Raw genomic sequence first — 12,747 nt, forward strand, 5'->3', positions numbered from 1 at the left:
CAAGCCACAGTCTCTCAGCCTTTCCCCATATGGCGGCTGCCCCGTCCTTGGATCATCTTTGTCGTCCTTCTCTGGACCCTCTCCAGCCTGGCCACAGCCTTTTTCTATAGCGGGAACCGAAACTGAACACAGTGTTCCAGGTGTGGCCTGATGAGCACTGAGTACAGTGGGAAAAAGATTTTAGTGTCTATATTACTGGCAGGGTCTTTATTCTGGTTTTGTTTAGCAGGATCAGTTTCACTGCTGCTTTCATGGGTTTTACCAGCTCTAGTCCCAAGCAGAACAAGCCAGCTGGCGTGACTGCACTGCTGAGGTCTGACACAGCCGCCACATGTGCCGCTGTGTGGAGCAGAGGGGCAGCTGAGGACAAGGGTTTGGGCTCCTGCACCCCTGTGCCAGGGTGACCCAGGCTGCTGGACACGCTCGGCTCGCACCGACCTCGGACTGCAGCAGCTGCTCATTGCCGGCCCTTCCAGCCCGGCTGTGCGGGAGAGCGTGTCCTGGACGCACGCGGTGGCTCCAATGCACCACTTGACGAGGAAAATCTTCACTTGTCTCCAAAGACAGCTTGGCATAAGAAATCTTCCACTTATCTTCCAGCTCTACCACGAGAAGATCTCAGCAAACCTGCCCCACCTGTCCCACTGCTCCTCACAGGGATTACCTATTTGGCTGAAAACAGCAGCAAGCGTTTAAGGATGCACCTTCAGTAGCTGTAGGAGTCGACACACAGAGCACATAGGAGGGAACGAAGGAATTTGCTGGGAATTTGCTGTCTCTGAGCTGTAGGAAACTATACACTTAATCCACCCAATGCATGAGTAACATTCATTTTCTAGAAGACTTGTGCCTCCTGGACTTATTCCATAAAAGAAAACAACTAAAATTTGTTTAGTGTTGGTATTTGCAGGTGGAGAGCTGCACCTGTCACATCAAAGTGCTGAGAAAGGTGACAAACAACAGCCAAGGTCTCCTAGAAGATGCAGCACACCTCCAGTTTTACCGAAGCCATTCCAGGCTCATGATGTCCTCCTGCACCAGGCTGTGCAACTTACAGAAGGGAGATGTCCAACTTAATTCAGATGTGGAATTAAACTAAGAGGCTACAAATAAGGATGATCAAAAGCAGGCAGAAGTGGAAAATTCCTAAAATGGGCATTCAAATTGTTGGACAGATTGTGGTGAACAATCTTACACAATGTTGAACATGGCAGTAAGGCACCAATATTTCACCCCATGAGCCACAGGAAAAAAAAAAAAAAGAAAAAAAGCGCTCTGTTTAGCAACCATCTATTTTCCAATGGATATTCTCTCTCCCAGGCAGTCTCATTTTGATTTAGGATTTAAAAAAACCAAATCAATAAACCTGCAAAGGAGAGATAGTAACTTTTCGTCTGTATCCTTATATTACATGAGTGAGATCACTTTATACGTTGGCATCCACTGATTGCAGCAGTGCTGCAAAGTCACAAACATTTCATCTGAGCAACCCTTTGTGCAGCATTAGCTTGACTCTTCCAGCTCTCTTCTCCAACCACACACCGTGGCAGAGATGAATTTCTACCCCAAGGATATATTTAACACTGAGCAGAGACTGCTGAGACTTACGTATCCAAAATGTCCTTCCCGGGAGCAGTTGTAGCAGTACACGGAGGCTGAGCGCTCGGGGTGGGCACCGGCTGCCTTGATTGGTCCCGGCTTTGTCTGAGAGATGGAAATAAGCAAGAATTAGGTCTGTCAGTATTCTGAATGCTGAATTAAAAATAAATTAAAATTACAAAAATATAATTTTATTATGCTTAAATCAATACATTCCTGCTTGCTGTTGGAATATTAAGTTTGAAAAAGAAGCAAGTGTCTCATATTACTGTAATTTTGCAGAACAAGGTTCAGCCTGAGCATCACAAATGAGGTGGGAAGAGGCATCTCCAGTATCTGTTCCACCTGGCCGTGCTATTTGAGCTCTGAATGCAAGAAAATAGTCTGCTGATTTATCTCTCCCCACTCCTCCTTTTCTCCAGCACCCTCACAGACGCTCCACCATTCCCTGGGAGGGACGGGGCCACCAGACTCTGCATCCACCAGCGGCAACGGCATATTTGTGCTGCTCAAAGCAACACGGCAAAGACCTGACGAGACACGGGGCCTCCACCCCTGCGTTCCCCAGCCCCTTCCCACCAGTGGCGGCAGGAGAACCCCTCAACCCTCCCAGCACAGGTTGGGTTCTCCAGCAGGACGCGTGGAACCGGGCGTAGCTGCTGCTGGGCCACGCAGGGCAGGGGCAGGTTTGTTATTCAGCAGGCTCCATCAGTTCCTGTCCCTCACCTAGCTCTGCTAAGCGCAACAGGTGAACATGTGCATTCCTTCCCTCTTCACACACGCAAGCACGCTCGTCCCGCGAGAAGCAGTTGCGTGGAGGCCGTGCCCGAGCAGGCACAGGTACCAACAGTGGCTGCACGAGCTCTGGTGAAAAAGCACCACGGCAAAGAGTGACCGTATTGCTGCCAGCACTGCATGTGCTTCCTGCTCCCTGCTGCTAACAGAGCACAGAAGAGTGGCCTGGATTTCACAGAAATTAGTACTACTTTGTAAAGCTCATTACAGGAACAGCTTTTCCTTCAAACCCGCATCGTCATGTTGTCCCACTATGGCCGTGGTGTTCTCCGCTATAGCCGCAGTGTTCTCCTGTTACAGCCGTGGTGTTCTCCCATTATAGCTGAGGTGTTCTCCGCTATAGCCGCGGTGTTTTCTGCTATAGCCGTGGTGTTCTCCTGCTATAGCCGCCATGTTCTCCTGTTATAGCCATGGCGTTCTCCTGTTATACCCATGGTGTTCTCCGCTATAGCTGCGGTGTTCTCCTGTTATAGCTGCGGTGTTCTCCTGCTATAGCCGCAGTGTTCTCTGCTATAGCCATGGTGTTCTCCTGTTACAGCCGCGGTGTTCTCCTGTTATACCCGTGGTGTTCTCCGCTATAGCCACAGTGTTCTCTGCTATAGCCATGGTGTTCTCCTGTTACAGCCGCGGTGTTCTCCTGTTATACCCGTGGTGTTCTCCGCTATAGTCGCGGTGTTCTCCTGTTATAGCCGCGGCATTCTCCTGTTATAGCCACGGCGTTCTCCTGTTATAGCCGTGGTATTCTCCACTATAGCCATGGTGTTCTCTTCTTATAGCCGCGGTGTTCTCCTGTTATAGCCGTGGTGTTCTCTGCTATAGCCATGGTGTTCTCCTGTTATAGCCACAGTGTTCTCTGTTATAGCGGCAGTGTTCTCCTGCACAGCCCTGCAGGAGAGACAGCAGCGCTTGTACCACAGCTGAACAACAGAAACCTTCCCCTGCCATCTTATGAACCTGGTCACACTTGCAGGGTCACCTCAGGTTGAAGATCTTCAGCCCTGGGTTAAACGTGTTTCAGATTCATGTTCCCCATTCACATTCCCTCACCAGGAGGCTGAAGGAAGACTAAGAAGAGTGACACATCCAACAGTGATGTGTGACAAAAGGTGCGGAAACAGGGAAAGGAAAAAACCCATCACCTATAAAATAATTTGTATATTTCTCATCCATGCCTTACAGTGAGAGCTCTTCAGATAACTGACTTACTATACCAGATTACTTTTATCATGAATACATAGAACAGGCAAAGAAAAAACAAAACAACACGCGAATATTTGTATAATCCCCTTGAGGAAGAATTTGTCGGTTTAATTTATTGGATCAATCACCTGTATTCTAGTCAGTTTTTAGCATGAGGAATGGCCCCAGAAATCATGTCCACTTTGGACACGGCTCCTAAAAAGCAGAAATGAATCCTGCTAGTGATACCTTCCTCTGCCCTCCCACCACGCAGGATTTTACTGATATTAAACCTGTTTTCCCACACTGGGATGCTGCCACAGAACCCAGCAGGTCCTGCAGCCAGACCCGTGTGCTGAGAGCTCTGCGACCAGAACCCCAGCACACACCGCTGCCAGGAACAAAACCAGGACCACCGCACTACTGCTCGGCTTTCCGCCAGCTGGGCCTTAAAATGAACCACACCGTCAGTCTGGAAAGGACATGATTACACTATTTGGTCTTTGCAAGGTGCAGTGTAACCGTAAGACAGTAACAAACCACATGTTCTATTCCAGAGACACAATCCTTACAGTCCAGGATGTTGTATGACGAAGAGTCTGACACCTTCATCTGCTGGTCATCCTCCAATGTAAACAATTATGATTGTGGCCATCGTTAGTGTTCTTCATTGAAGCTCCACTAAAATTTGCACAGAGTTCAAAGCACTGTTACTTTTTACAGAGAAGATGAGTAAGACCTTGTGCTGTGTTGAAGTGGGCTTTTGGAGATGAAGGTCGGCTGCGTGGATGTTCACAAGAAATGGAGCGTGCTCACTGCAGCCTCTGGCGGTGCCAAAGCCAAACGTGGCGGGAGACGGGGAGAATCCAACCACCCCTGTCACCGAGCCCTGCCGTGCTGTGGTGACCCCACGGCTGCACCGCCTGCTGCTGCGCTAACACCGCTACCGCCACCGCTACCGCCACCACTCCCACCGCGCACCGGCCACGGGAGAGCAGCACCGCGCCACGGCCTCACCAGGACGCTCTGCAGTGCCGGAGCCTCTTGGACCCTCCTGCTCCTCAGACGCCACCGGTGCCCCCGCCGGTGCCCCCGCCTCCCTCCGCATCCTCCCCTCCCTTTGTTCAGTTCACAGAAAAGGTCACGTTTATGGGAAGAAATTAAACTGAATACTTGCAGGTCAGATTACAACTCCACATAACTTCACTCCTTTCCAAAGCCAAACAAAAAGGAAACCCACATCTACAAACCTTCTGTTTTCTTATTATTTAAGGCTTAAAAAAGCATCTAACGACTTTAGCCATATGGGTACAAAATAAACTATTCATGAACGTAGCTTCTTTATGTTATAGTTTTTTTTTTGTTACAAACATTTAAATAATCTATATTTGTAGGGTGATATCTTGGAGATTACTTCACTATCAATATATAGAAGTAATAACCTGGTAGATAGCATTACCTATGAAAGGTCCATCCCATCTGCTATTCTTGCTGAAAGCTTTTCATGCACCAGTAAACTCAGTAAATATCAGAAGATAAAGCATAAGCCTACCACGCCATGGATTTACTTCTAATGTCTCCTCAAAGTGCAGCCTGATGCAACGATTACAAATGATTTTTCTTCTAATGTCATTTTACATAACCCTTTTTTCTGCATGAGTAGTTAGTGCGGAATGAATGAATGAATGCCATTAAAACAGTTAATCATTATCTGGGACACTGGCCTTCCTCCCTTCTCAACTAGGAATCTCCATGACAAAGGCCAAGAGATCAAAATGCCAGGGCTGCCTCTCTGGCCTATTTCTGACAGTAATTTTTTATGCAAATGGCCCTGCTGGGCAGCTCCCCCTGTGACCTTGAGCTCCCCTTATCTGCACCGACTTTGATCCGACGAGGCCTCGCTTTTACGAAGCTCATTACTACTTAGGATCTGCAATCTGGCTAAATCTCACTAATTAAGGAAAATCTCCTGGCCTCCATTTGCGTAGGTTTCTCTGCTTCCCTGTATTATGCGACGTGCACAGAGGAGCAGAGGCGAGACCCTGCGCGCGACCCCCGCGTGGACGAGTGCCGGTGACCTCCGCACGCAGGTGACACGGAGCGGCACGTTTGGTGACACGGTGCCGCATGACGAGCCGGCGCTGCGCAGCCACGCTGGCAGCTCCCCGTGGCACGCCGGCCCCGACCGGCGCAGCGCCCGCTCAGAGAGGCGCCTTCCGCCCGCCGCGTGCGCCGGCAGCCGCCCCGGCAGCCCAACACCATTCAGAGAGTTCCCCGCGCTGCCGAGTCGTAATCGGGTGAAACAAAGGTCGTGTCCCCCATCGACCCTTGGTGTCCATCGGTGTCCATCGCTGCCTTGCCGATGGCTCCGCTCAGGGTTTCTGGTCACATCCAACACCAGCTTGGGCAAATCCATTTCAGCACACAAGAGAACACTCGTGTAAACCCCGAGCAGTGCGGTGCAGGGCTGGGGCTGCTCACCCCCCAAACCACCCGCACGTCCTCGCCGGCCCGGCACAGAGCGGCCTGACCTGGCACCCAACTGCGCTCACCCCTCACCTACCCCATCATTTGCACTGTTATTTCTTGCTGCACTCTGAAGACACGTAATTAAACGATGGATTAAAGAAGAAGCGAGGCGGAGGACACAAACACAACCCAAGCAGCAGATCCTCGCTTGGCGCGGCACACAGCGCGAGGCCGGGAGCAGAATGGGACGTTTCGCCCGTTTCTGGTGATCACCAGGTGAAGCATCGCACGCTGAGGCTGCAGGCTGCAGCTGGACAGAGACACAGTCACAACAGCGCTATCGCTGAGAAATATACATCGATTTTCTCTTTACAAATTAACGTAATCTACTTGTACACCAGCCAAAACAATGGCAGGTTAGCATCATTCCCTTATATTCAAAATTGCCAATATAAGATATCATGTAATATCGTAATTATACTAAGGGTTTTTGTTGTTGTTATTTTCTTTAACCATGTCATGCACCCAGTAGACTCGCATTCCATTGGGTAATTCTTTAATTAGGCAGATTTTTGCAACAAGAATTATGTACACAACAGACCGGAACGTCTCCTTTGGAGTCTTCCTAGTCTATCAGGTGATTGCATCATTAAGCCACACATGCTACGTAGTAAAACTCCTTATGAAAATTCATGACAGAAACATACTGAGCCTGATGCATGCTAATAAATGAGAAACTCACAAATTTAGTTTTTTTATTTTTAAACCTCCCAAACTCCAAACAATTATAAATAGAAAAATTTCTTCACCAAATTTTATTTCTTTATTTTTTCAGTCATCTAAAAAAACTTGCTCTTCCAACAGGAGTTGTGCAGGTTGCACCTGAGTATCCTGCCACAAATTACACCTTGTAATTGAGTTTACTAAATGTGCTTATAACATTCTTTCAACCCTTTTGGGTACCAACAAAGCACAGCGAAATAACCAAGAAAACAGTGATTTAACTAAACTTTTTTTTTTTAAAGTACATGATACATATTAAATTATAAATCAATAGATAATTTTGGTTTTGGATTGCACAGTCAGGAAAACCAAAGCCTTTCCCAGAAGAAGGAATTTAACTTGTTTGGTCTGCAGTACAAGCACTGTGAAGCGGTAATTTTCTACAGAAATAAGACATTTATATAATGCATTTTAAATAGATGCAAATAGCATCTACAATCGACTGTGTGAAAACGTTAAAGGAAGAGACAAAAAGTACAATACTAGATTTAAAAGAAATGAATGTAATCTTTTGATACTCTTAGAAGCAGAGAAAAAAAACCCCTAAAATATTAATTCAAAAAGTCTTTTCTGAAAACTGGACAAAAAAATCTTGACTTCATAAAGAAATGAATATATGCAAGATAGTAAGGATAACAACAATACAATCCCTGAATGCCTCAAAATCTTCATGGTTTAAAAGGCATCCCAATTTTCTCCAAAGGTGGTGGCATCTATCCAGTCGTCCATGGCTAATTTTACAGGGAATGCAAAATGTTATTTAAATAGGACGGTGCATTAAACTTCAACTATTTCTAATGTAGCTCTCAAACTACAAACCTATCTTTCTTCTATTTTAATTTTAAAGTAAGTTAGCAAACACTTCCTTCTTAATCCCCAGAGACTATCTATATAGTGACACAAATGCACAAATTTATGACAGTAACATAAATGCTCCTCCGAAGTAATGTGCAACATTAAGTGAAATCGTTTCCTGGAAAGATATTATAGGTATCTATATTTTATTTGCCATCTTAAACATATCTGGGTCTTTATGACCTTATTTTTAAAATGTATTTCCTTTTTACATTTCCTGGTGCAAATGGACTGCATAAATAAGCAATGTGCTATGAGGCTTCAGACTAGCCGATAAACCCTTTCAATTTTCATGCCAGCTTCTTCTTTTGTAATTCAAATCTGGCTGAAAACTGGCAGCTCTGAAAACTGAAACAAGCACTGCCACAAATACCTTGTAATGCTATCGACCTTGTCTGCCCATGCAGTGAGAAAGGGGGATGCATATGTGTCTGCAGTCATCCAGATAACACAACTCATTTTTTTGGGGGGATAACAGAAGCCAGCCCCGGACTGTGCACCAAAAGCAGTCATTACCAGGCAAGCTGGAGAATAAGTCCCTTCAAAATACACAGCACATTTAAAAACCATATACAGGGCTCAGCCACTGCTTTCATTACCAATTTTAATTTAGCTCCTTCAGTTTGCCAGCCAGATAAACTCTTTAGTGCTGTTTTTTAATCTATTTGCCACATTTTATGTTTAAGATTATAGTAATATAGGACAGGAGAAGGAATCACTTTTAGAGGAAATAAAGAAATAGATCCGCTTATCAGCGCCCATCAGAAAGTTCATTAATCAGCCAGGCTTTGTGCCCCCTAAATTGAAAGGTTAAATAATCCTCTCAGGAATATTTCTCGGCACCACCGCCAATTGTCCGGAGAGAAGCTGCCATTCACCGCACTCCGGATCGGTGACAGGGTATTTTACCACTGTTTGGACCCCAGACAATGATGGACAAATGGCCTGGCTTACAAAGAAACCTTTTAGTACAAGGATGGAGAAAGGACCACAAGCTTTGAAGTGGGAGGGGGCGCGGGGACACGTATGACACACGCGTTGGTTGCGTGTCGGGGACGCGCCTGCTCCGCGTGTGCTCACGCAGCCACACGTAATCTGAACACAAACACTTGCAAAGCCTGTAAACCAGGAGACGGACAGAACTAAAGCACGGTTGTATTTATTAGCTAATACACCGGGGAGACCAACAAACCCCATGGTTTTAATTTTTACTGTCATTCTAGATGATTTACAGCTTCCTTTATCTCTTTCTCTCTCTCTTTAACCTATGCCGTCCACTAACGACATTTCACCACCCGACACAGAACGAGGAACGGCCACAATTGAAATAACTTTCTTGGGGGAGCTTCTTCACAGACATTTACTTTGACGTGATTTCTGATTGCAGCTAAAATTGAAGTAAACTCATAAAAAACATAGTGCTGCTGGGGGCTACAAGATGCCAACGGAGCCATGCACCAGTCTGTCACAGCGAGCTTTTGCTGGGGTGCACTCTAAATAAACAAAAATTGAAGCTTTTTTCCTTACACTTCTTAGCAGCTACACTTCAATCCAGAGCATCCTTTACTGACAGACAATTTTAAATAAATACTTTCCTGACATAACCAACATGTTAACCGTGCATGTTAATGTCTATCAGTTTCCTCATTACTTTTTCATGTATTCTCAATTTAAGAGCATAATATTTATTTAGTAATACCATAATTATTTTTACCTAGCTTTATAATGAGTGACATTCATCCAGAGCATGTCCTTGAGGAAATGTCTGAGACCATATATACAACCACTAACAAACAAAAGCTTTTCTGTGTCCTTCTTGCACGTGTTTCTTTAAATAAGTCTCAATTCCATAAAGTTTTTACTTTAATATGATTTGGGACTTCCCGTGGAGTCTACAGCATCTAAAAATGGATCAAGAGATTTCAGACTTCTCTCACATCACATAAATATGACATGGATCAAAACTGCTTTCTCCAAACCAACTTCTGAGAATTTCAGTATTTTTTCCCTATTATTTTCCCTCTTTGCCTCCTCACACTATCATCAGAAAGGCAGAATTTATTTGACCAGGGTCTCATCTGCCATCAAAATAAGTCAGACAGAAACTGGATATCACGTGCAAATCTGGTGCAAGTAATTTTAAAGCAGAAAATATTTCAGGTTCACAGAAATCCCCCAGTGCTTGGTATGCTTATGCACAGGCATTCACCACTCCACCTTTTAAGTGCTGAAGGAAGTTACAAATACACCTTGGAAACAGAATTAACTGCATAGTCAAGAAACAACATAAAGTTAGTTTCTGTTTGCTACAAGATGAGTAGTTACTACAGGCAGAGAGACTGTGGGTCCGAGGGGAGGAATAAAAAAGACAAGCAGTTTTTGGACTCGACACTTTGAACCCAGGCAGTGACTGTCCATTTCTTGCAAATTTGTCACCTGTTCTACTGTAAAAATAGCACCTCTTCTGCAAGTCTTGCTTGTTCCTGTCTCAGCCTCTGCCGTGCCTCTGCCTGCGCGCCACCGCGCCACGCCAGGCAGCACCGCGGCTGTGCCACGGTGCGCAGCATCACTGGGCAGCACCGCAGCTGTTCCAGGGTGCACAGCATCACCAGAGAGCATCACCAGACAGCATTGCTGAGCAGCATTGCTGGGCAGCATCACCAGACAGCATCACTGGGCAGCACTGCCGGGCGGCATCGCTGCTGTGCCACGGTGCGCAGCATCACTGGGCAGCATCGCCGGGCAGCATCACCGGGCAGCATTGCTGTGGTGCCACAGTGCGCAGCATCACTGTGCAGTATCACCGGGCAGAATCACTGGGCAGCATCACTGGGCAGAATCACTGTGCAGTATCATCAGGCAGCATTGCTGCTGTGCCACACTGCGCAGCATCACCAGACGGCACCACCGGGCAGCATCGCTGCCATGACACAGCAGGCAGCATCACTGGCCAACATTGGGCAGCATCCCCGCCGTGCTGCGCCAGGCAGCATCCCCAGGCAGCACCACTGCCATGACACACTGGGCAGGTGTGGCACACTGCCCCCAGGTGTGGGGGCAGCTGCTTGTGCCCATTTCACTCCTGCTCGTGGCTGTCGAGTACGTTTTGTCAAATCTTAATTTAACCCAAATGTAACGCTCAAAAATAAGGGAAAACTGAAGGCCTGACTTCATTCCCCTGAAGCCAAAAATTGAGAGGGATAACTTTGTCCTTTGCCATACGTGGGTACCATAGCATATAGGCATATGTCATGTAAATCACCCACTGCTCACAGTCTTCTCCAGTATCGCGGCAAAACAGTACCTACTGACGGCAAATGGCTCTGCACTATTCATCACTTTATAGGGGTCTTTGCTTCTTTTTAATTCCCTTTATGCCTGATTTTTCAAAATTTGAAATAAAAATCAGGATAATTCTGTCATGGGGATAGTAACTTTTCTATTCACATGACAAGACCTAACAAGATGTATTAATATTATTGACATGATAGACCCTCTCAGAATTAAATCAGTGAATACTTTCAGGGAATCCTAATCCGTAGATTATTAACATGATCAAGCATAACTTGAGAAAGTTACCGTCGAAGGGTTTGATCTCCTGGCTGCTCCTGACACAGGGATCACTGGCAGGACGAACTTGCAGCGACGTGTGCGATCCCAGAGCGGCACCCACCGCTGCGCAACCTGCGACGCCGTGACCTGCAGGGCACTCATGGGCTAAAATAAAGCAGTTTCAGTACTGCTAAAGCACACAATTTACAAGCAGCTACTGGGTGGACATTTGACAAGCAAAATGCCATTCCCAGTTAGGACATACATGCAAACTGACATTTTACATTTTTTCCACTTGGCCATATAGTAATGCACTAAAAGACACTTTACGTTACCTACATGAAAGCCTAATTTTTATATGTTTTAAAATGTCTGATAGATCACAGACAATTTTTGGTTTCCTATGGAATTTTTAAACAGACTCTAAGTTCTAAAAAACCTGAGAAAAAACAGTTTATCAAGTTCAGAGGAATAACTTTTTAAGAATACAGGGACTTTAGCATGAATATTCATACATAGAATTTACTGCAGAAAAAGGGCACAGATTTTTTTTTTCCCCTCTCAAATAAAAGCCTGTTTATAAAATGCATTGGAAAACTCATTCTAGCTTGAAAACTCTGTTTTCCTTATTTAGATGGTTAATACTTGAAATAATAAAAAATATTTAAATGATCATATTAATTCATCTTTTCAAACTAAAGGACAGAGAGGTGAAAATTTTTACGAAATCTGTAAGCATTAAAGATCATCTTAATCCTTCCCCTTAAAAGAACTGCAGCTATGTGTATGATGGGGAGACATTTCAGCAATGAATCTTACCACGGTTGTCCTGTTTTCTGTTTAATTAACTGCTTATCCAACAATGTTTGTGTCTCACAGGACTCTTGGCGCGGTGTTGGTGACCATGCCCAGTGCCGTGTGCTCCTGCCCTGTCCAGCCCGTCCTGCCAGTGCCACCGCCGGCACCGCACGTACCACGCAGAGCTGCCTGGCCACACGGGAGTCAGCTAACTACGCGTTCAAGCATTCAAAATGTTTAAACATATTCATTTCCACCCCGTTTTGATTTCTGTCCCCTGGTCTTCTCCTTTTCCCAAGTGAAGGCAGGCGCAAAAGGTGTTGATTTTGCAGAAAACACAGAGCTCCTCACATAACAGTAACACGCATATTGAAGTCGGGCATTCTCTGAAGATGCCACTTCTCAAAGACAAACACTTTGAGGAGGCTATCTGGAAGCCCAAAATCAGAGAAGTGGAAATTGTTTGGTTCAGTCAGCCAAGTTTTCCATTTCCCCCCAGCCCCAGACTGCTTCCAGAACTGTGTCAAAACGCAATTTCTACTCAAGATGTAATCAGTCTTTAACCCTCAATTTAGAAGCACGTTTTATTTTATTTTCTGGGGAGGCAGATGGGGAAGAGCATGAGGCAAACGCTGGAGAAAGCAGACATGCTGCCCACCCTCCTGCACGACGAGGAGGCAGCAGCTGGCGCTGCTGGAGGGGACAGAGCCCCCAAAA

At 45.8% G+C, this 12,747-nt stretch overlaps 1 protein-coding gene across 4 annotated transcripts in view; it reads right to left on the minus strand.

The window, feature by feature from the left end:
- Positions 1–12,747, minus strand: part of ZCCHC7 (zinc finger CCHC-type containing 7) — a 117,974-nt gene that overhangs the window by 6,735 nt on the left and 98,492 nt on the right. For all 4 annotated transcript variants that reach the window (XM_065656794.1, XM_065656792.1, XM_065656795.1 and 1 more), the window contains one exon: positions 1,609–1,704. In XM_065656794.1, the coding sequence (XP_065512866.1) occupies positions 1,609–1,704 (96 nt within the window). The remainder of the gene's footprint in view (positions 1–1,608; positions 1,705–12,747) is intronic.

This window comes from Caloenas nicobarica, chromosome Z (assembly GCF_036013445.1).
Source record: "Caloenas nicobarica isolate bCalNic1 chromosome Z, bCalNic1.hap1, whole genome shotgun sequence".
Lineage (NCBI taxonomy): Eukaryota > Metazoa > Chordata > Aves > Columbiformes > Columbidae > Caloenas > Caloenas nicobarica.